The 24,510-nt window shown below is 39.5% G+C and overlaps 3 protein-coding genes across 5 annotated transcripts in view; 1 reads left to right on the forward strand and 2 right to left on the reverse strand.

Annotated features, from left to right (window-relative positions):
• The window catches only part of BRCA2 (BRCA2 DNA repair associated), a 52,248-nt gene extending 45,523 nt beyond the window's left edge, over positions 1-6,725 (reverse strand). The window contains exons 1-7 of the mRNA XM_069467378.1: positions 6,659-6,725; positions 3,901-4,149; positions 2,865-2,973; positions 2,203-2,249; positions 2,072-2,112; positions 1,745-1,856; positions 23-72 (exon numbers count right to left, since the gene is read on the reverse strand). Coding sequence (XP_069323479.1) covers positions 23-72; positions 1,745-1,856; positions 2,072-2,112; positions 2,203-2,249; positions 2,865-2,973; positions 3,901-4,149; positions 6,659-6,725 — 675 coding nt within the window. The remainder of the gene's footprint in view (positions 1-22; positions 73-1,744; positions 1,857-2,071; positions 2,113-2,202; positions 2,250-2,864; positions 2,974-3,900; positions 4,150-6,658) is intronic.
• Positions 6,726-10,283: 3,558 nt separating this feature from the next.
• Positions 10,284-16,634, forward strand: ZAR1L (zygote arrest 1 like). The gene is given in 4 exon segments (XM_069467379.1): positions 10,284-10,925; positions 11,426-11,518; positions 13,133-13,207; positions 16,491-16,634. Coding segments are annotated over 4 exon segments (954 nt in total).
• A 4,359-nt stretch (positions 16,635-20,993) lies between these two features.
• FRY (FRY microtubule binding protein) overlaps positions 20,994-24,510 on the reverse strand; it is a 398,737-nt gene continuing 395,220 nt past the window's right edge. For all 3 annotated transcript variants that reach the window (XM_069467740.1, XM_069467739.1, XM_069467737.1), the window contains one exon: positions 20,994-24,077. In XM_069467740.1, the coding sequence (XP_069323841.1) occupies positions 23,819-24,077 (259 nt within the window). In that variant the 3' untranslated portion in view covers positions 20,994-23,818. The remainder of the gene's footprint in view (positions 24,078-24,510) is intronic.

Here is a 24,510-nt window from a genome sequence, read left to right on the forward strand (position 1 = left end):
TAAATTTATCATATTTACTCACAGGAGTAGTATCATTAGGAAACACAATTTCAGATGGATCCTCACCTCTCACTGTAAAATAAAAATTCAATTTACCTGTACTATATTACATATTATACATTAAAATTAATGCAAAAACTTATGTATTTTTTAATCAGACATCAAAAAGCACAAATACAATTTGATTAAATGACACATTTGAAACAAAATGAATTGATGTAAGTACAGTAATTAGAAAGGTCAATTAACATAGTGAATAAGCTATACTCACTTCCTTAGTACTACTCACAAAGTGGTAAGAAACTATGGTTTGGTGATTCTGACTTTATGACTGTACTGTCCTCAATGACTTTGGAAAATCAGATCAAGCTATGAGGTCATGACTTAAAAGCTAAAGCTTGGAGACTTTAGCATTTATTTAGACAATAATACAGCCTAAAGGCACACTGTATGTTAAACGCTTCTTACTTCTCAAAATGGTTTTTAACCATATTATTTCATCTAAGCAACAAAAGAAGAAAGTAAAATTACTCCCAGCTAAAGAGGAATCAAAATGGAATGTTACTTTGCTAGAATAAACAAAATAAAATCCTGGCTTGGGTATAATTTAAACTCAAGCTTTGAATACAACCTACACTAACACATATATACTTTATGACTCTGTATTCTTACATACAAAGTAAAAAAATTTCACAAAACAAACTTAACTACGTGTAGGACTGCTGGATAAAATACAGGACATCTCATTAAACTTGAATTTCAGATAAACAATGAATAACTTTTTAGTCTCAGTATGTCCCAAGAAATAATATACTTAAAAATTATTTATGTTTATCTAAAATTCAAATTTAACTAGATGTATTGTATTTTCACTTTCTAAATCTGGCAACCCTAACTACATATGATGCATTCAGATTTTTCTATTCTTTTTATTCCATTAAAAAAATGTGTATGACTCATAAATCTCACAACTATTAATGGGTCATGATCTGCAATTTGAGAAACAATGATCTAACCCAGTATCTTCTAAAAAAAAAAACCAATGTTGTTGGTGAATATTTACTTTTTTCTCCATTATTATCCAATTTTTCATGTTTTACCTATAAATTGTGACATATTTGTTTAGATGAACTTCCAAATATTAATACTTGTTCACACTGTATTTAATCATATTTATTTACAGATATTTAACTTTATATGTTTATTGTTATAAGAAAAACTATGGTGAGCCAGCAACGAGCTTACAGTCCAATGGATGGATAAATTAAACATTCCAGTTAATCTCATAGTTGTATAACTACAATTGTGAAATTTAAGATCTCAATTTGATACTACTGGCAATACAGACCCATAGAACAGATTTAAGTATAGAGAACAAAAGCTTATTTAATGTTGCTTTGATGTCCAAGGTATCAAAATGATTTGTAAAAAATTCAGTTACACCAAATACTGGCTCTTAAATGCTTACATGTATAGGTAAATGAGCATTTGTAAAACTATTCTAGATTAATGACACAGCACTAAAATATAATGCTTAACACCTACAGAATACCACTTAATGTATTTGTAATTTATCCTAATGTATACTAAATAGAATAAAATTATTTTGAATTACTAACACACTTAAAGACAGTATTATCTAATATTTTCTTTTCATGTTTGTCTTTTAACAGAAACATTAGAGATGATAATTTATCAATCTAATCTACATTTTCTTATAAAATATGCATTTTGCTAGTATTACCTATGAGCACAGTAGAACTAAGGGTGGGTGGTGTGGCTAAAGAACTTGACCAAGACATATCAGGATCCACCTCAGCACCCAGACTTTCAGAAATATGTTTTTGTGTCTGACCCTGGAAAGAAAGACAATAGTTTATTTATTTCAGAGAAATGCAATGATGATTAAGAATATATTTTCATTCATTCTTTTTTTCATTTATCATTTACTAAATGCCAATGTGAGGCAGAATGCTAGGTACAGATCTGTAATTCTCAGGACAAAGGTATGATACCATTGTCAAATTCTCAATTACTACATCATAAAAATAAACCAGGCAGAATATTTTACCTTCACAAACTTTGGTGTATGAAATAAAGTTCCACATACCACTGGGGGTAAAAAAGAAGAAAATTATTAAATTTTATTTTTATTAATGTTTCTAGTATTCTAAGAACAAAAAGCCTTATTTTTAATCTTACCTGACTTTTCTCTTTGTGGTGTTATGTGTGCACATTGTAGAACAGGACTAAAACAAAACAAATCCCTCCAATTATTCAAAAAATAACAGAAATGACAAAAAGAGATAGAACATAATTTTTTAAAAAAAGAATCATGTCAATTGTTAGAATTATACTATCTTTTAATATTTTTATATTACGTTTTAAATGTAAATCTCTCATGAAGAATTAAGTAACCACTAAGTGATGTTTAACATGTCCAAAGAAAACAATAAAGTACTCACAAATTTCAGTTTCTAGGAATTGTGTATTTTAAACTTAAAAATTATGTATAGTAAATCTATAATAGCATCATATTCTCTCCAAAGAGTCAAAGTACACAAATAATTTATCTTAAACTAATATTTCAAGAACTTACTGCTTTTCATCATTATTTTTGTTACTTAAAAAGTCACAGAATATAACAAACCAGCCAATTCAATATTATAAGAAAAACAACTTTTATGTTTCTGATGTAAAAATTATTCTATTAAAGGACTCAACCTAAAGATTTAAGATCTTCTATGGAAGATCTCAGGCTCTCAGCCAAAATATTAGCATAAAAATTAGGTTCATCTCCATAAAACAAATATATGTAGGAAAATATTTCATTTAAATATTTTAATATAACAGCTTCATCATACCTTTCACTAAGACAAGAATTTAGAAGTGGACTGGTAACATCATCTGCTTGATCCATTTTAGCCTTCATTGTACGACGACTTTTATGCTTACTATTGGCAACATTATTTCCTGGAACAATACAACAATTCAGTGAGGATGTATATACCCTGGATTACAAATTTTCATTCTCTGGAACTAGTTAAAAGCAAAAAGTCTCATCTATACTGTGAAGGAGAAAGAATAAGGAGTTCAATCTGAAAACGTTTTTAAGTTTGCTGATTCCCCCCAAAAAGGAATTTCTTCCCAACCACCAACCATATTAGGCATACAATATGCATAAAATCCTTTGGGTGCTTCAATTCAAGATAAAACTTTAACCTCAGAGTTCATAATCCAGTAGGGGAAATTTTAAAAAATTATACACAAGTAGAATGTGTTACGTTCTATTATTAAGTTACACACAGTACTATGGTATCGTGGAGGAAAAGAGTAAGGGAAAAGACATTTACTGAAAGCCTACCAAGGTACCAAATCTGAACATATCACTCTTCTGCTACAAACCTTTCGAGAGTATGTTACTTATGTCAAGTAGGTAATAAATATGTGAATGACTGAATGTATAATCTGACTACATAATTGCTTAGAAATATGTGGCATCTGGGCCAGGGAAACTGCTACCAAATCGAGATATTTATAACAAATTAATAAAAATATTCTCTGCCCTCTGTGATAGCCTGTAGAAATATAGTTTAGTTCAACATGAAAACAAGTTCTAGGTTTTTTGGTATAAGACATAATTTAGCCAATCTGTTGGCAAAATGTATTAATCAAATGAGAGAGGAAAAGGAACATTAATTACCTACATTACTTCATTATTCCAAACCTATTAGGTGTTATTTTCATCATCTCCATTTTTCATGTGAGGAAAGCGAAGCCAGAGATACTGATTTATCCAACATCACACAATTAGTTAATGAAATAGCTGATATTTTAACACACATTTGCCTGAATTTCTAGTTTGTATCTTTCCCCAGTATATCACATCACATTACTTACCTAAGTCTAATTTGCATTTATTTAATTCTTTTACAGGAGATTGGTACAGTGACAGAGTTGGACCTTGCTCTTTGAATATTATTGGAGTTGAAGCCAATTGACGATAAGAGGGTTTCCTTTGTGGTGTTTTAAATAGGTGTGGTTCATAACTGCTGATTTTATACTCAGATTCTTCTGCAGGTTCAGAATTATAAGGGGGAGCTTCTGAAGAAAGTTCTTCAAACCAATTAAGGCTTACTGGTCCTAAATCTATAAGCAAAATAAAAATCTCACCTTAGTTTTAACCAATGACACAGAAAAATTTATGAGCCAGTAAAGTATTCATAGTTAACGATCACAGTAAGGAAAAGGATACTTGAGATTCTGACTGGATTATTTTTGTTAAGGCATATCAACTAAGCAAGATCATTAATCTTACGATCTTAAGAATCTGTAGCAAGGTATAACAATTTGCAAAAGTTACAATATAGTCCTTAGCTATATTAGCTTTTTATTTATTTTTAATTTTTATTTTCTATCCTAATATTCACAATTCAGAGTAAAAAACCATTCACAGTAAGAATGCATTTCATAGATAAAATTCAAATAATTATGAAGACTACATGAGTGTATGTGGCAAATTTAAGGGTATAAGAAACATGTAGGCTGGGTGTGGTGGCTCACACCTGTTAACCTAGCACTCTAGGAGGCCGAGGTGGGAGTTCAAGAACAGCCTCAACGAGAGTGAGACGCCATCTCTACTAAAAAAAAAAAAAAAAAAAAAAAAGTAGAAAGAAATTAGCTAAATTAACTAAAAACAGAAAAAATTAGCTAGGAATGGTGACACATGCCTGTAGTCCCAGCTACTCGGGAGGCTGAGGCAGGAGGACCACGTGAGCCCAGGAGTTTGAGGTTGCTGTGAGCTAGGCTGACTCCATGGTACTCTAGCCCAGGCAACAGAGCGAGACTCTGTCTCAAAAAAAAAAAAAAAAAATACAAACAAACAAACACCATGTAGACTCTCAAATAAAATGGTAAAAAGGAGATTCCCTTTCAAAGGGAAATGACAAAATTTCTATTATGATCTATCCATCCTGTGTAGTAGCAGTTCTCATGACCCTTTCATGAAGTTCAAAAGGTCTAGACTATTTTCATATAACACTATGGCATCATTTGCCTTTTTCATGATGATGACACTTGTACTGTGTACTGTACTGTGGTGTACTGTACTTGTATACAGTACATGGTGTACACGGTGTACTTATACTGTGGTGCAAAGATAATGGTGGATAAAATTGCTGGTGTATTTGCATGAGTTAAGGCAGTGGCACCAAACTATACTAGTAGTCACTATATTCTTTACCACCATGGCCTTGCTAACAAAAATAGTAATGTCAGTTAACTTAAGAATGTCCTAATGAGGCAGTAAAAATTAATTTTATTAAAGCTTGATAACTTGAACACATCTTTTTAATATTATCTGACAACATGGCAAATATGTATAAAGCACTTTTGTGTGCTGAAGTACAACAGTTGTCTAGAAAAGTACTCATGTGATGAGCTGTGAGATGAATTATAGCTGTTTTCATGAAAAGCCATTTTTACTTGAAAGAACAGCTGGTAGACAAACTAAGTTACTCCAACTTGGATAACGTGGTGGACGTTTTCTCACAAACGAATGAAGTGAGCTTGTTACTACAAGGAAAACAACAGAGTTTATTGCCAATGATAAAATGTGAGCCTTCAAATGAAAATTAGAATTTCAGTGGCTCACAGTAGCTGACTTCTCAATCTTAAAAGACCTTTCTGATGAAATCCGTAGTGAAATTAATGAATGTGATTTTTTAAAGTACTGTTTAATGTAATGTGTCAATATTCGGAATATCTATGTAATTGAGAACACCAGTACTTTCCAAACAATCAGTGCATGATGTTACAACATGGAAAGATCCATTGATATATATATTAGATCTTTGAAAGATCTATTCAAAGTACAAGACAGACTAATAATGAAAAATATCCACAAATAACTGAAGACTATTAAAATACTCCTTTTTCCAACTACCTAGCTATACAAGGTTGGATTTTCTTCATATACTTCTACCAAAACAACATACTGCAACAGATTAAATACAGACAGATGAGAATCCCACTATCTTCTATTAAGCCAGACATTGAAGAGAACCGCAAAATTATTAAAAAAAAACTCTATTCCACTCTATATTTTGTCAAAAATGTTTCTTTTTTTCTGCCAACACCTTGATTTTAATTGAAAATATTTGTATATTTTGTTGAAAATAGTTATTTTTCATAAAAAACATTATCTATAGTAATACGTGATGGGTTTTTGTTACTTTAATATTTTTTTAAGTTCTTAGTTTTAATTTCTAATATGCTAAGCTATATAAACAAGCTCTTTGGGGGTACTCTATCATTTTTAAGAGTGCGAGCAGTCCTGAGACCAAATGTTTGACAACTTCTGCCATAAAGTAACATTATCAATGCTTCTGATGTTTCAGCAGTACTTTAAAAACAATTCTTCCTACTGCTAATCAAGGGGCCAGTGTCTACTTTATCCACTGGGGGTTCTATGTTAATCACCTGGTTAACCTGTACACAATTATGTTCTTAACTGCATTTATGACTCCATAAGGAACAGTGTACGGTATAAACAAAACTGTGAAGTATTGGGTTCTATTTAGCAAGCATGCAAATTTATTTTTCAGAAAACATTTTCTCGGTGTAACGTTCTATCAAGTTACATAAAACTTGTCAATACCTGCTTTGTTGCACCGCGTCTTAAAAATTTCAAAAAAAGTCGGCCTCTCTTTGGATCCGACAGGCATTTTTATCTACAGTATCACTCCAATGCTTGGTATGTAAGTCTGCAAAAGAGAAAACCAAAATACACTTCATAGCAATGCATTCCTTGTTAAATGACTCTGAGGTAAAAAATAAGATGCGCTGGTAAGGCTGCCTGAAGTTACACTCTACCTCAGTCCCATCTTTTGGGACAATAACAGAACAGAGGATGGGAACATTCTAATTGTGCTGTCCAACACAGTAGCCATTGGCCACGTTAAGCACTTGAAACGTGCCTGGTGTGACTCAAGAACAGAATTTTTAGTATTATTTCGTTTTAACCAAGTTAACTAGTCAAGTGTGGCTAGTGGCTGCGCATTTATAGACGGTTCCTGCTCGAGACAAACACCATGTGATTAATTCCCAGTCAATCTTCGGAATATAGCAATTACCTGGGGGTTAAGTAAGGCAGATACACTGTGCCCAGAAGCTGCAAAACATTTTCCAAAATAGCAATATTCCGTGACAGTAAAGTTTCCAATTAAAGAAATTTCAGACCGGGACACCTAGAAAGCAGTGACGCAAACCCTGAGCGGCTGGTGGGCCCCAAAGGCCGGGACCGCAGCTGGGAAATGGTACCAGGAAAGGGGCAGGGCTCGAATCTGCTTTGGGGGAATTTGCCAACGAGACAGGGACTTTTCTCTCAGGCAAGGGTGGGGTTTGGAAGAGACAAACCGGCAAGAAGTCGCAGCTCCGACCCCGGGCGCTAAATCCGACCCCCGCCGTCCTGGAAGACGGGGACCGCGGAAAACACGCCCGTCTCCACCCCAGCCATTACTAACCCGCTCCAGAAGGGCAGCAGCTCTTTTTTTGGCCGGAGTAGGCTGACAAAAACCGCGCCAGTACTTAAAATCACAATCTGACCCCTCGGGCTTTTCTGCGGCGGCCCACCGCGTCAGGCCGGGCGTACGCGCAGCGCCCCAGCAGCTCCGCCTCTGCCGCCGCGTTTCAGATGCTCGCGCCAAAAGCCCTCTCTGGCCACGTGACGCCATGACGCGGCACGCAGCGTACGCACCACCGGAAGTCAGGCCGGCGCCTGCCCCACCGGCGCCGCCTCTGCCCAGTGTGGCAAAAGGGAATTCATTGCTAGAGCCATAACAGTTAGCTTTGGACCGAGTAAAGCAGGAGCTGGAGTGCGTGTTGTCTTTTTGTCCCTTCAGAATGCCCGACCGCCCTGCTTGGAGGTACGGCCTCTGTGTCTATTCCAAGTCCCACCTCCCTTTCATGTTTGGGTTGGGTGTGGGACCTTTGAAAGGCTTTGTTCTGACCTCAGAGACGGTGTTCCCTCAAGGCCTGTCCCCCAAAGTGGGCCGATCTTAGAAAAGCCTAAAGTGGCCTGTGGTTGTGGATGACTCCTTTCCCGACTGCGTGGTAGTGGGATGGGCTGTTTGAAGTCACAGGACCTTAGGACCTTAGTTCCAGTAGGAGGACTGCTCTTGGGTAGCGGGTGTTCAAGACCTTCTTTGAGCCCCTTTCCTCGCTTGCAAAATTGTGAAACCCCTCTTAGCTCGCTCATGCAGTGTTAGGTACATCCCTCTGCAGGCTTCAGCAGAATCTTTCAACATTCTTAAGGTACAGATTGCTGTGTTGTGTGCCTGTCTTCCCCACAAAGTGACCTGGAAGACCTGACCTCATCTTTGAATTCACAGGGTCCGTGACATGCCTAGCACAAGGCTTAATTCTGGTTTGTTGTAGGACTTAGAGAGCCTTTAGCTGGATTTAGGAGGTGGATAATGATGAGCTGAAAGCTGTAGTGGAAATGAATCCATCTCAACCTATGTGTGAATTAGCAGCAAGGTTTGACATTACTATTCCAACAGTATTGGACCGCTTGAAACAAATGGGCAAGGTAAAGAAGCTGGATAGATGGATACAGCATGAATTAAGTGAGCATCAGAAGAGAAATTGTATCAAAGCTTGCCTTTCTTTGCTGTCAGGACATAAAGGCGAACCATTTCTATACCACATTGTTACGTATGATGAAAAATGGATTATTTTTGACAATCGCAAGCATTCAGCACAATGGTTGGTTAAAGATGAAGTGCCAAAACACAGTCCAAAACCAAATATTCATTTAAAAAGCTAATGTGTCTGTTTGATTGTCCAGCGCTGGTATTATCTACTAGAGCTTCATGAAACCTAGTCAGTCTATTACAGTGGATGTCTACTGCAACTAACTGGATGAAATGATGAGGATGCTTGTGATTAAGCAGCAGAGATTGGTCAGTAGAGACAGTCTAATCCTCTTGCAAGATCACATGCTGCAAAAAATAATGCTGCTCAAACTACAGAATTTGGACATGGAAACTCTCTCTCATCCACCATATTCACCAGACCTTGCACCTGCTGATTACCACCTCTTCCAGGTTTTGGACCACTTCTTGCAAGGAAAAATATCCAATTCTCAACAAGAAGTGGAAAGCACCCTTTGGGATTTCATTGCCACTCACTCTCCAGGCTTCTTTGCTGCTGTCATAAGCAAACTACCGTTAAGATGGCAAAACTGTCGATAGTTTAGGCATATACTTTGATTAATTGTACTGTTTCTTGTTTGAGATATAATAAACTAAACTTTTGATTCAAAGTCAAAAGTTTCATATCTAATGTCCTAAATATTTGACTTTTTTAGATGCCACGTATAAGTGAGTTTATGTAGCATTTTTCTATCTGGCTTATTTCACTTAGCATAAAGTCTTCCAGTTTTATCCATGTTGTTGCAAATGACAGGATCTCCTTTTTTAAGGCTGAATAATATTCCATTCAGCACTATATACACACACCCCTCCCCTCAATTTCTTTATCCATTTATCTGTCACCATATACTTAGGTTGTTCCCATAACTTGTCTATTGTGAATAATGCTGTAATGAACATGGGAGTGCACATATCTCTTCAGAATATTGGTTTCATTTCCTTGGTTATACAACCAGTACTGGCATTGCTGGATCATATGCTAGTCCCATATAAAAAAAAAAAATTTTTTTTTAGAGACAGGGTCTTGCTATCTTGCTCAGGCTGGTCTAACTCCTGGGTGATCCTCTCACTTTGGCCTCCCAAAGTGCTGGGATTGCAGGCGTGAGCCACCATGCCTCACCTCTATTTTTAATTTTTTGAGGAACCCCTATGCTATTGTCCATAACAGCTGTACCAATTTACATTCCCACCAGCAATGTACAAGGGATATCTAAAATGGTTACTAGAGGAATAAATGAATGAATTGCTAATTAAAGCATATGTGTGAATAAGTCGGAAATGAAAAACAGCTTTGAAAAAAAGATTCAGGAACAGCGAGTTGAAGAGGTAGGGAAAAGCAATTAGGAATCAGGTAGCAATTAGACCTCCCTAGATAGGTAGATCTTCCCTCCTTCAATTAGGGTAATGTGTAGCAGCAGCTCCCGTTAGAATCTGAAATAAATGGAGAAGCCACGGAGGAATTTGAGCCAACTTGATCAGGAGAAAGAAGGGGTGGATGAAGGTGGAAGCAAAACAAGGACACAAACCGCACTAGGAGATTTGGGCTGTGCCTGAGCACCTGGTGAGAGGATGGAGCGCTTTGTCCGCGTTCCCTATGGCTTGTACCAGGGGTATGGGAACACACTGCCTTTGGGTCAGCCTGGACTTCCAGGGCACAAACAGCCCAACTGGAGGCAAAATATGGGTCCCCCCACTTTCCTGGCTAGGCCAGGGCTGCTGGTGCCCGCGAATGCCTCTGACTACTGCGTGGACCCTTACAAGAGGGCGCAGCTTAAGGCCATTCTCTCCCAGATGAACCCTAGTCTGAGCCCGCGGCTGTGCAAGGCCAACACCAGGGAGGTGGGCGTGCAGGTGAGCCCGCGGGTGGACAAGTCCGTGCAGTGCTCGCTGGGGCCCCGCACCCTGCGCAGACGCTCCTCCTGGGACTGCACCGGCCACAGGGAGCCCCTGCCGGCCGGCGGAGTCTACTCATCGGTCATCGGCCGCAGGGGCTTGATCAGGCTGCCGGAAGATGGGGACAAGGAGCATCAGGGCCCTGCCCAGGCCAGCCGGCAGCAGCCACCAACGCCAAGGTCAGAAGATGACAGGCAGGAGGAGCCGGGACAGCCTGATGAGCTGGAGGAGGAAGATGCCCCCCACCTTCAGGAGAGGAAGAGCAGACAGGTGCGTGGAGTCGCAGCCGCCAATCCGCTGCGGAAGCCCAACTTCTAGGTGGACTTTCTCTTCCCTCTTCTTGGTTCTCTGCCAACCCCAACCTCTCTCCCCCCCTTTCCATTTCTGGGGCTTATTTGGTGAAGGAGAGGGGAGTTCTGAAAACATGTATTTTACATGACTTGTATATTTTGTAAGTTTTTGGTAAAGTTTTGGTAAGCCCCTAATTAAGCTGGTGAAAATCAGAAGTCTGGTAACCATTGCTGTGGAGATTGAGGAGACAGAAGGGTTTCAAGTCTGTGGAATATGAAATCAGACTTTTGTTTTGGGGAGATGGTGCTGGTGGCATTTGGAAAATGGCTTGGAAAAGTATGAGAGCCAGCAGCAGGAAGAATCCCAGGGTAATCTTTAAGAGAGCAGAAGCTAAAGTAATGTAGTAGTCTTAATAGAGTTGTGAGGTTAAGGGAGTAATTTTTTTTTTTCTTATACAAAGATATAAGGAAGGAAGGACCTGGCTTTTCCCCTTCAAGATAGTAAAGACTTTCTCCCCTTATTTTCAGTTTTTGGAACCAAAATATGGCTATTTTCACTGTAAAGATTGTAAGACCAGGTGGGAGAGTGCTTATGTGTGGTGCATTTCTGGAACTAATAAGGTAAGTAAAAGTGAGTGGGATATGAGAGGAGGATGGGTGGGCACAGGTGTTCAATAGGGGAAGAATTTGTTTCCTGGTGGAGTATGATTGTCCCAACCCTGTTTTGCTCATCTTGGCAGCCTCAGTAACAGGCATGCCATAAGTGCTCAATGAATGTTTGGATTGAACTGAATTGGATTGTCCTCCCGAGTTCCCGAACCATAACCTGGCATTATATTTGACAAAATGTCAGCTTACTTAGATGAACTTTTGTTCTTATCTACATTTGAACTTTCTGTAACCATTTTTTAGTTGGTAGATTTTCAACAGTTGGGGGCCTTAGCTCTAGGAAATTTCCACTGTTTGTCCACAAGGTGGGGCAATAAGTGAAATAATTGGAGATTTAACTTAGGCTAAGCCTAAGTCTCCCCCCTGCAATTTGAGTTAATTTTCAACATGTTAAGATTGGGAAAGACTTCATATTAAATTCTGCATTGCTGGATTTTCATGAGCCACTCCAGCCTCTGGTCATTGTAGACCCTCATTTCAGAATCAAAACAGGAGACCGCAGCTTTGCGGTTCTGCCTCCTCTTGCTTGGCCTGTGCACTTTATTTTGCAACGGTCTACACGGAGCCTATTTCATTAACTTGTAAAAGCATTTAAATTTGAGTCCCCTGTGCTATTGCATGTTTAGATATTGCCACAGACTAAAGCATGGTGGAGGGAGAGGGCAAAGAGGCTTGCTAAGATTTGAATGAAAACTTGACTTTTCAGACTAGCCATTTACTAGACCCAGAAGGTGAATAGATTTTTAAAGTTAAATTACTTCCCTTCTCTTGCCAGAAGAAAAACAATTCCAAGGCACTAGATACAAAGAACAAGACATAGAACTGGTTGTCAAGGAATTTATTTCTTAGGAGAGATGGAGACAAAATGCAATTTGGCAGTGTACACGATAGCACTGTATCAAGCGGTACAGAAGTAGCACAGGATGGGGGTGATTAACCCTGGCTAAGGGAAAGCATCATGATTTTAAAGAATAAATAGGAGTAGGAGTTCACCAAGAAAGGCAGGGAGGAAATGTGCACAGGAAATTGCACAAAGCCTAGAAAGCATGCTATCGATGATCCTAGTAATATAAAATTTAAGTGGGGAAATACTGTCTTGGGGGTGGGGCAAAAGTCAGATCCTTCTTTCGTTATGGCTTTGTGTAAGAAAAAAAATACTTCCTTAATGTGTAAGGGCTATTAGACCAGGACAAAAGGAGAAGACCAACGGTCTGGCCTACACAATGTGTAAAATATTAACAGCTACTTCCCATGAGCATCTACGATGGTACTTCATGTATGTTATTGGGGAATTGTCAGAACTGTAGAAAAAGTAAGTATCAGTATCCCATTTTACAGGTAAAGAAAATGAGGTTGAAAGAGTAAGAAAGAGTGACTGATAGTACTAGTAGAGCTTAAATCCTTGAGGGTAGAGGTTGGGTAAAAGCAAGGTACAAGGTGAGGGAATGGATTACTTTAGAACTGGCAGCCTAGGAAGGGTGTGTGTGTATAAGAGCTTGTTTAAAAACAAACAAACAAACAAACAATACACACACACAAAAACAAACCAACCAAATTTCTCTTTAGGTTTATTTCAAACAACTCTGTTGCAAATGCCAAAAGAGTTTTAACCCTTATCGAGTAGAAGCAATCCAATGTCAGGTAAGCACATGGAACATTTACAATATTTTGTTACATATAGAACTGGATATTGGTATAGGAGTGTTAGACTTTCTATGTTTGAAATTTTATGTTTTAGAAAAAGGAATGAGAGCATAAAACTTAGTTTGCTTTTTGGGGGGAAAGAAAGGATTCACTATTTTAAGTTGCCTTACGTGTTTGTGTATGATGTGTGTTTTTCCTCACACACTTGTGTGTAGTTAGAATGTAGTAATTTAATAGATAATTGCAGTTAAGATTTTATTATGTGCCAAACTTTGGGCTAAGGGCTTTACCTGCATTATTTCCTGTGTTTAACTGTTGTGATACTCGTTATCCCCATTTTACAGATCAGAAGGCTAAGTTCAATAAAATAAAGTAACTTGCCCAAGGTTAGACTGATTAGTATTAGAGCTGTGATTGGATTCCATGGTGTGTCCAATGCCTAGAAAGTCACAGACCTAGATGAGATCCTTAACTTCCTATTACGTCCTTAAGGTTTTTTTTAGGGGGTGGGGTGGGGGAGAGACTCTAAAACAGCTTGACGGAAACCTGACTTTAAGCTTTTCAGAAAAGTGTGACATAGTTAATTTTCATAATCAAGAGTGTTTTTTAAGCCTAAATATTTCACTTAGTTAAAAATATTTCTTTTCCTATAATTAGTAGGAATATTTTAAAAACTAGTTTATAAATGATTTATCCTCAGATTTTCTAGTCTGACATTCTTACTAGTTTGCATATGTCAGTATAACTACCTATTAAATTGGATTTAAATATATTTTCTTCCTATTTCTTTACACTCCTTTCTCTTTTTTTCTTGTCTGCTTGAATTGACTTTTTAAAAAACATTATTCCATTTCCCCCTCTATCTCGATAGTCATTCTTTAATGTTCTTCTGGTGGTTACCATAGAGATTACAACATGACTCCTTGACTTGTCAAAGTCTAAACAAATTATTAATCTTACCTCTCCCTAGCAATGCAGTGATTTTCAGACACTCTAATTTCATATTACTTCATCCTAATTTATTTGCTGCTACCATGTAGTTTAATTTTACCTATATTTTAAACTTTACAAAGTATTTTATATAGTCAGTATTTATTTAGTTCTAGCTACACATTTATTCTTTCTGTTGCTCTTAGGTCTTTTATCTGGGGTCACTCTCTTTTGACTTGAATACACTTTATTTAATATTTTCTGTAGCATAGGTCTGTTGGTAACAAATTCTATTTGTCTAGATATCTTTAAGAGATTTTTGCTGGGTATAGAATTTTTAGGCTGGCAGTAGTTCTTTCTACCTTTTAAGGATCTGACTTTCATTATTTGTGTCAAGTTGGCAGTTAGTCTTACTATAGTGCCTTTTGAAGTAATCTCTCTCCCCTTCTTAAATCTGCTTGCTTTAAAAATATTTCTCTCTGTTTTGTTTTTCAGCAGTTTTACAATGATGTGCCTAGTTATGGTTTCTTTGTATTTATTCTGCTTGGGTTCATTAGTGTTTCTTGAATCTGTAGCTTGAACATTTTCTTTTTTTTTTTTTTTTTTTTTTTGAGACAGAGTCTCACTCTGTTGCCCAGGCTAGAGTGAGTGCCGTGGCGTCAGCCTAGCTCACAGCAACCTCAAACTCCTGAGCTCAAGGGATCCTCCTGTCTCAGCCTCCCGAGTAGTTGGGACTACAGGCATGCACCACCATGCCCGGCTAATTTTTTCGATATATATATTTTTAGCTGTCCATATGATTTCTTTCTATTTTTAGTAGAGATGGGGTCTCGCTCTTGCTCAGGCTGGTCTCGAACTCCTGAACTCAAACGATCCGCCCACCTCGGCCTCCCAGAGTGCTAGGATTACAGGCGTGAGCCACCGCGCCCGGCCTTTGAACATTTTCATTACTTGGAAATGAATGGTTGAAAAATTATCAACCATTATTTTTTCAAATATTCTTCCACATTCTCTCTCTTATTATACAATTACTCATATCAGATCTTTTCTGCTCTTTTCTATATTTTCCATGCTTTTGTCTCTCCTTACTTTAGGCTGGGCATCACCTATTAAACTATCTTCCATTTCTTTAAAAAAATTTTTTATTTTTAATTATTATGGGTACATAATAGTTGTACCTTCCATTTCTATTTCTCATATCAGCTTTTTTCAATCTGCTTTCAAACCCATCCATTGAGCTATACTAATTTCAGTTATCATATTTTTCTGTTCCAGAATTTTTATTTCTTAAAAAAAAAAACTTCCAGTGTTCTGCTGGAACTACTAGTCTTATTTCCTTGAACATATTAAACATAGGGATTTTCAAATCTGTGTCTAATAACCCTTCATAAAGATATTGTAAGGATTAAATGAATTAATCTATATAAAGTTCCCAGAACAGTGCTAGGCACACATAAGACACCACGTGAGTATTAGCTATTAGAATTTTCTTATAAGGAGACACACTCCTCAGTGGGAGAGTAGAGGATGTGACTATAGTATAAAGTTTGATAAATCCTATTTAAGACTCCTGTTCAGAAAAAGAAAATGCCTATTTTTACAATGTAAAAAGGTAAATCTTGACTTAGTCTGTGTGGCTGTGGGACATATATAGAAAATAGGGCAGTGATTATCAACGTCAAAGACTGGCAGGGTTGGGAGGGGAGACCAGGGCACTCTACCAGTATCCGTAGGATGTAATGTTTTATTTACGGCAATGGGATAATGGGCGAAAGGCACTATTTTAGACCATAGTAACGACTGAGCATGTCTGGAAAGAAAACTTAGCTTTTTCTAGAATATACTTCCCTTCCAGCTATAACAACCCCAAACATTTTCAGACATTGCTCAGTGTCCCCTGGAGGTGGGGGTGGGGCTGGGGGAGTTAAATCACCCCTAGTTGAGATTTAAAAACATTGCTCTAGTGTTTTAAACATTTCCATTTAGATAATCGAATCACTTAGTTCCCACCCACTGCCACTGACGCCCACCTGGCTACCAATGTAAAAACCTACAGAGTGAAGATATTCTATAAAATTCAACTTTTAAAACTTTTCTCTTATATTATGTTGTCTTGATTGACTCAGCAATATTCTCTTGAACATCTTCTCTGGTCACTCATCTTGAACAATGTGTGGCACTTAATGGGATATAAGTAGCTCGGTAGAACTTGGTCTTGGGCTTCTCAGAGGACTCAAAGGAGGATGAGGATATCAGGGAAGGGGTAGTGAGAAGTATTTTGATTTGAGGATTACATTTGAAACACTAATTTGATCATTTACCGTCCAAAATTGTTCCTTGTTTTCCAAAGACCTGTTCAAAGTCTCGTTGCTCCTGTCCTCAAAAGAAAAGACACATTGATCTAAGGAGGCCTCATCGACAGGAACTGTGTGGTCGCTGCAAAGACAAGAGATTCTCCTGTGGCCATATTCACAGCTTTAAATACATCGTGTGACGGGCAGTGTGGCTGTGCACGGGACACCTGAGCTCTACTTGTAACTTGTGCTGTCTTCCTTTTTTGTAACTGGGCTCTGACCTGGCATTGGAAAATGGGCTAGACTTTTGTACTTTTTGTAGGTTGTATAACAATTGTACAATGTGAATAGAATAAAATAAATGCATGTGAACTAGACCATGAAGGCACATTGATTTGCAGTCCCTGGGTAAAAACATCAATATAGCATTGGGAAACGGTAGATATTGTCACTTATGTCAGCGGTCCCCAACCTTTTTGGCACTAGGGACTGGTTTCATGGAAGACAATTTTTCCACAGACTGGGGTGGGTCACAGTTTTGGGATGATTCAAGCGCATTACATTTATTATACAGTCAAACCTCTCTGCTAATGATAATCTGTATTTGCAGCCACTCCCCAGCACTAGCATCACCGCCTCAGCTCTACCAGATCATCAGGCATTAGATTTTCATAAGGAGCACGCAACCTAGATCCCTCACATGCGCAGTTTACAGTAGAATTCATGCTCCTATGAGAATCTAATGCTGCTGCTGATCTGACAAGAGGCGGAGCTAATGCAGTGATGTGAGTGATGGGGAGTGGCTGTAAATACAGATGAAGCTTCGCTCACTTGCCTGGCCACTCACCTCCTGCCGTGTGGCCTAGTTCCTAACAGGCCACAGACTGGTACTGGTCTGCAGCCTGGGGGTTGGGGACCACAGAATTACATGAAGAGGAACAATGAACAGGATAAATACTTACTCAACAAACTCTTATAAACTGGTGCTCTTAGCACTAGGAATATAGAAGTGATGAAGGGGCAAGGTCCTTGTCCTCAAACATCCATAATTACAGCAAATGCTGAAACAGCCTTTGCATGTGCCGGGCATTGTTGCAACCCAACACAGCAGCCATATCAAGTAGGAACTGCTCTGAACTACTCTACCTTGTCATAAATGAGGGATGGAGACAGGTCAGAGCATAGAGTCAGGATTTGAATCCAGGTAGACTAACCTGCTGAGTGCGAGACAGGGGTAAGGCATCCCATGAGAATGACAGCTAGGGAGGGATGATGATGGTCCATGGGATTGACACATGTTCCAAGGAGAGGGGAAGACAGGTGAGGGGCACAAACCATGATCCGTGATAGGAGAAGGGCTGTTGGAGGGGTAGGGAGTAAAGGGGAACTGGAAGAATTCCTGAGGGGCGGGGATTGAAGGTGAGATTCCGGAACTTCTGTGGATAGGGTTTTGGTATAGCCAGGAAATCGGGTGGCTAAGGTGCAGCTGAGTGAAGATGCCTGAAGGTAAGGATGTTAACAGAGAGGAAAAGGATTTTGTGCGGGTTGTCCCGGAGGATGTTAAAGTCCCAGAAGCTTGGGGTGGAGAAGAGGTTGTGAGCAAGAAGCTTTAGTCTATTCGATGAATAGGGGACAAGGAGCAGGAGGTCTTTGGATCAGTGGTTCTCATCCACAACTGCAACTTAAAATTGTCCCAGGAGCAAATGAGTCACGGAAAGGCCCTACACTCACGGCAAGATTTAAGCCACGCATTGGTCTCCAACCTTTTTGGCACCAGGGACAGGTTTCATGGAAGACAGTTATTCTGCAGGCCTGGGAGCCAGCAGTTGTGGAGCTCAGGTGGTGATGCGAGTGATGGGGAGTGGCTGTGAATATAGAACACCTTGCCTGCCCCCACTCATCTCCTGCTGTGTGCGCCCCTCTACATCCCACCCCCTGTTCTTAAGTGTCATGGAAGATAGTTTTTCCATGGACCGGGGATGGTGCCTTCGGCAGAGCTCTGTGGCCCGGTTCCTATAGGCCACAGACTGGTACAGGTCCACAGCCCTGGGGTTGGGGACCACAGATTTAAGGGATCTGGGGTGGGGCCTGAACCTCAGAATTTTTAAAAAGCTTCCCTGAGGCTTCTAATACAGCCAAGGGTCACAGCCACCACTGGGTGATGGTGAAGGGGTTGAGCTGAGGAAATGTCTAGCATAGCTGAGTGGTGTGAATTTCAACGTCTCTGGGCTTTTGGGAATAGAAATGAGAAGGGTTGGAAATAGTAGTGGAGAGCAAGGAATAATTTTCTCCATCTCCTGGTGCAGGGACTCCTGGAAGTTTGGGCAGGTGGCTTAAGTTCTTGGAGTCTGAAGTTCAAATCCAACATTGGTGCAAGAGCTTGCTGTTGAAAGCAGGTTCGAGGCTAGAAGAGTTGGTGACAGAGAAGGAAACATGTGCCAGGAAACTGATCTGTAAGTGGATGCAGTGAATTCTATCCACTCACTTCCTGTGACCTCAAATAGGAAATAAAGTAACAAAAAGACCAATGACAGATTTGGGTATTAATAGAACCACTACACAAGCAGCCTATGTGGAAAAATGATTAGGGGTGTGCTTTAGAAAAAAGAGCACTTTGCTGTAGTAAGTTTCTCCTAGTTCAATGTCTTTCAAAGTGGGGTGGTTATTAAAATGCTGACTTGGGGGACCCTGCTCTGGATTCACCAAATTGGTCTATAGAGGTGTCAACCTGAGGGAGTCTGCCTTTTTGACAAGCACCCTGGGGTGATTCTTAGGTTTGAGAACTGAGAAAGTGATGTTTCAGTCTTGGCAGTGGATAGAATCACCTGGGAACCTTAAACAGTACTAGAGTTTGAGCACAGCTTCAGACTAACTAAGTCAATTGGGAGGGAACCTGGGTATGGAGGGTTTTAAGTTCCCCACATGACCTAATGTGCTGCTAAGGTTTCGAACCCATTGCCTACGCTCTGATTCCCGTAAGAGAATCAACCAACTGGCCAAGATGGGCAAGTATCCTATTTTTTTCCCCTGGGGGCTTGAAATACCACATATGTCCAGACTTCTCAACAACAGGCTTGCATGTCCACCCATTTACTCACCGTCTTGTCTTGGATGTTGTCCTAGTTCTTTTGTGTTACTATAAAGGAATATGTGAGGCTGGGCAATTTTTTTTGAAAGAGGTTTACTTGGCTCACAGTTTCGCAGGTTGTACAAGAATCACAGCATTAGCATCTACTTCTGGTGAGGCCTCTGGAAGCTTCCACTCATGGTGCAAGGCAGAGGGGAGCAGTGAGAGAGGAGGAGGTGCCAGGCTGTTCCCAGCAGAAGAAGGGCACCAAGCCATTCCTGGGGGATCCATCCCCGTGACCCAAACACCTCCCACCAGGCCCTACCTCCAACACTGGGGATCAAATTTCACCATGAGATTTGGAGGGGCCAAACATCCAAACCATATCATACATTTAAGAGACATCTGAGAGTTGACACATCTGAAGACTACATCCAGATCTCCACCTCCCAAACTTACCCTTCCTCATCTCAGTAAATGGCGACTCCATTCTTCCAGTTGTTTGGCCCTCACTTGGGAGTCTCTCACATTCCACATGTCATTGGTGAGTGCCGTCAGCCCTGCCTCTGAGATATTGCCAGAACATGCCCACTTCTAATCATCGCCGTCTCTACTGCACTATCCCACGCCAGCATCACCTGGTGGCTGCACCGTTCCCAGGGCCTTCTCACTGGTCTTCCTGTTTCTTCCTCTGCCCTTCTGAAGTCTATTCTGCACATAGCCAGAGTGGTCCTTTAAAAGAATTTTTATTGTGGTAAAGCATATATAACATGAAATTTACCATTTTAAGTACAAAATTCATTGGCACTAAGTACATTCACAATGTTGTGTAAGCACCACCACTGAACTTTTATTTCCAGAACCTTTTCATCATCCCGTAGTAGTCTCTTTAAAACATAGGTCAAACCACATCACTGCTCTGCCCCCAAACATCCAGTAGCTTCCAATCTCGCTCAGCAAAGGACCAAGTCCCTCCTGTGGCCCATAGAGCCTTTTCTGCTGTCCTCTCTGAACATCTCTTCATGCATTTCACTTGGTCACTGGCTTCCTTGCTGTCTCTTCAACAAGTGATCCTGCTCCTGCTTCAGGATCTTAGCACGCATGTCCCCCTTTGCTGGACTGTCTTCCCCCAGACAACCACATTGTGTCCTCACTTTATTTATCTCTCTACTCAGATGCCGCCTTATTAGAGCGTCAGCTGGAACAGCATTCCTCCCATCCCCGTTTTGTCCCTCATGGCATTACCACCACCTGCCATAGACAATGCATCGTCCCCCGCTAAAATGTGTGAGCGCCACGAGAACAAGGACCACACCTGTTTTGATAACTGCAGTATCCTTTAAAACAGCGCCTAGCCCAGAGCGGGTACACAGCAAATATTTGCTGAATGAAGAAAGCATCTCAGCTTATGATAGGTATTCAAATATTAATTGATCCAAAGCAAATGCATTGAAAACTTTAAAAACCAGTTTTATTGAAATATAATTAATACACCATAATATTTACTCCTGGACACTAATTTTATGTTGTTGTTAAGGCAGGTATTTGGAAGCAGGTGTAAGCTATTGATGGAAGCAGCCTGGAGGTTTCCTTATTCTTCCTGTAACAGAATTCTGCAATTCACTGAAAAGATCAACATTTGTTAGGACTTGGAAACAGAAGAGCCTTAAGGCCTAACTCTGCATGTGCACGTGTGTGTGTGTGTGTGTGTGTGTGTGATGCTAACAGTGACAAGCATCTTTATGTCACAGCTGCACTAACCCATTTGCTTAACCTATTGGTGGGAATAAGACACATTCACATACTTCTAAAATGTATAGTGCTTTTTTCTGAAACACTATATTTGGAGACTATAATTTTAATGAAGTTCTATCTAAGTAACAGAGCACCTATCTGGATTGCTTTATTATGCCAGTGGGTAAACAGTGCATCCTGTTTTGGTGCTGACATACGAGGAGGCACTTTTCTATCACTGAAGCATCTATTAGATATCTGCCCTCTCCTTTGGTACCGCTGCTCCTCTGCATCCCGAGGGCAGGCAATTAAAACGAAGGCTTCAGTGACAGAGGCCCAGCACAGTGGCCAAGGAGATGTGACCGGTGGATCTAAAGTCACTGCTGGCTCAGCTGGGGAGGGGCTGCTTTCCTACACAATTTTTCCTACCTCCACTCAAGGGGGAGGAGGTGAAGAAATAGAGGAAGAGGTGAAGAAATAGAGGAAGAGTAGAAGAAACCTTTCACATGTCTCCTTTTAAAAATAAAATTAAGAAACAAGACAAACCCCACTACTTCCTATGACTACAGTTTGATATTCCAGATTACAATGTACTCAGTTCAGTCACGACTGATCAGTCCTTTTTACCGTGCCTCCCAGCAAAACTCTCCGAAAGCTGGCTATTGTGGTTAACCAAAGAAACCTTTAATTTATGAGGTATTTTTCAGAGAGATCGTGATTCAGTTGTTTCCTACAAATCATCTTTCAGGTAAGTTGAAAAAAACAAATCATCAGCAGAATGTTTACAGCAATCCAGAAAATTACTGAAATCTACTAGTAGTTGTACCTGCAATAACATAATAAAAAAACAAAACCCTGGTTTGGACTCCCTACTGCAGGCTATTTCTAGAAAATGACGGCTAATGATTCAGTAGTTAGACGCTAGCAAAGCAAGTATACTTGTTAGTCCACGTAAACATGAGTAGGAAGACAGCAAATAAATTAGATTGTTGCATGTCTCTCTGTATTCCTGTTTCTCTAGCGGGGTGGAGAATTGATAGGTATTGGTGACAGAATTAAAACTCATACTACTTTTTCCTGTTCATTAAAGAATCTATTTCAAAATTTTAAGGATGACAGCTCGATATGATAGGTTATAGAGAATTAGAGCTTTCACTCTTTTCTGATTTTTCTCTTTGGTTGACTACAGACGGAATGGGTTGAGGGTCACAGTCTTTGTTTGGTAGCCACTGCCAAAGAGATCATACTTACCTCCAGCTCCGCAGGGCCATGCACTGCGTGACCCCCATGGGATCCATGCGAATGGTGCAATCCATCGGGTTGTCACAGTGGCCACCTACATGCAAAACTTAATGTGTGTCCAAGGCAAACATCTTCATTAAGTAGAAATAAAATCCATGGTCAACATGTATTTTGTCTTTTTTTTTTTTTTAGTCTAAAGAAAGTTCTGAACAGAATATCAATTAAGATTACATCACAAAAACTTTAAATGTATTTACAGAGTGAATAAGTTACACAGATAAACTTTGAATATGTTTCTGATGTGCAACAAGTTCACATGCACACATCTGACACTCGACAGCATTAATTTTAAGGAGAGAACTTAAGAATGGCCCTTTACATATATATTACAAATAAAATATGACATTTCTTAAGAAACAAAGTGACAACTCATACTTTACCTTTATGTTCTACTTCCAGCTATCCAAATGGATATTATAATAAAACATGCATGCGTGACAGGTGAAGAGACTTGGAATTTATATTGTGAATAATTTTTCTCTATAAAATGGCAAAGTTAATTAAAATTAACACTCATCCTTCTGTAGTATAAATATGCTCAAAAAAGCAACCTTCTAGTAAAAAGCAGCCAAGATCCTTAAAAAGAGTCTATCTGGACCATTTTTGGTGCAAAGAGATCCAGGGCCTTCAGAAACAGTAGCCTAGCAACATAAGAAAGGTACTTCATAGCAGCTCCTTTTAGATACAGTAATTGTATTCAAATTACAGTGTACATTAAATTGTAGTCCATTTACAATTCCCTTTTCACATATACAGGCTGTCAGCTTCTGACCATCTTATAATTTTCAGTGGCCAGCTTCATTCTGCCTGCCTCTTTCTCAGCCCACCAAAGAAAGGAAAAACAGAAAAAAGAAAAAAGGAAGAAGAAAGGGAAATGTACAAGTTTTAGAATATAAAATTTTTTTTAGTGAAGAAAACATTGCACTTTTGCCAATCTAAAATTGTTTCTAGAAAGGAAGGTACTGTTCAGTGTAGTCGGCTTTGGTATGCAATGGAAATCACTTCTTCAGTAGTGAGTTGCATATGCTGAATAAAACGATAACACGTTTGTGCCACGCAGCATGACGATGGAGTCTGTCCCAGGATGCTCTAAGCTACCTTGGTTCTGATAGTATTGCTACACGTTGGAAGTTCTGCCATCCTCTTTAGAAAAAGCCCTACAGATAACAAGAGGGAGAACAGTCTGTCCAAGCCTTTTGAAGGCTGAGAAGACACTGAATGACGTCGCCCCAGCATGGCAGCACCGCCAGCTTGGAACCCAGGGGGGACGGGAGGCTCCTGTCAGAGACTAGTGCCAGAAACGCTGGAGTCTGGAAGAAAAGCCGTGAGGACTCGGTAACTCTGGGCCCTGCGGATCATGTCCCGGATCTCCATGTTCAGCTCCATCAGCTTGGTGCAGATCTCGGTCAGGCTCTGGTTGGACCCCACCAGTGCATAAGTACCCGTCTGTCCCAGAGTTTGGTGACGGAAGTAAATATTCAGTAGTGTCTGGACCTCATCATCAGAACTGCTTCCAAAGATGTCATTGGGCCACAGACTTCTGCAGTCAAAAAGAACAGCATAGATGAGAGGCACTATTGTCACAAAGTTGGGACATTATGAATCTTCATTGGTATAAGAATATTACTTTTTTTAAAAAAAGGCTTTATTGAGATATAATTCTCATACCATATAATTCACCCATCTAAAGTACATGATTCAGTGGGTTTTAGTATATTCAGAGTTGTGCAAACATCACATAATCCATTTTAGAATATTGATTATTGTTTTTGATGAAATATCAAAAGTATAAAAATATCAGAATGGAATCTGATACTCTTAAACATTTATCTTATTTGCTGTGGCATCCTGGGTCCAATGAATGTGAATACAACACCAAAATGCCAAGTGTTTCTGGTATGGTGCTGGTAAAGATCTGAGAAGTGACATATGAAATATCCAAACCTGGCTAGTCCCTAGCCACGACAAACTTA

Source organism: Eulemur rufifrons, chromosome 4, assembly GCF_041146395.1.
Source record: "Eulemur rufifrons isolate Redbay chromosome 4, OSU_ERuf_1, whole genome shotgun sequence".
Lineage (NCBI taxonomy): Eukaryota > Metazoa > Chordata > Mammalia > Primates > Lemuridae > Eulemur > Eulemur rufifrons.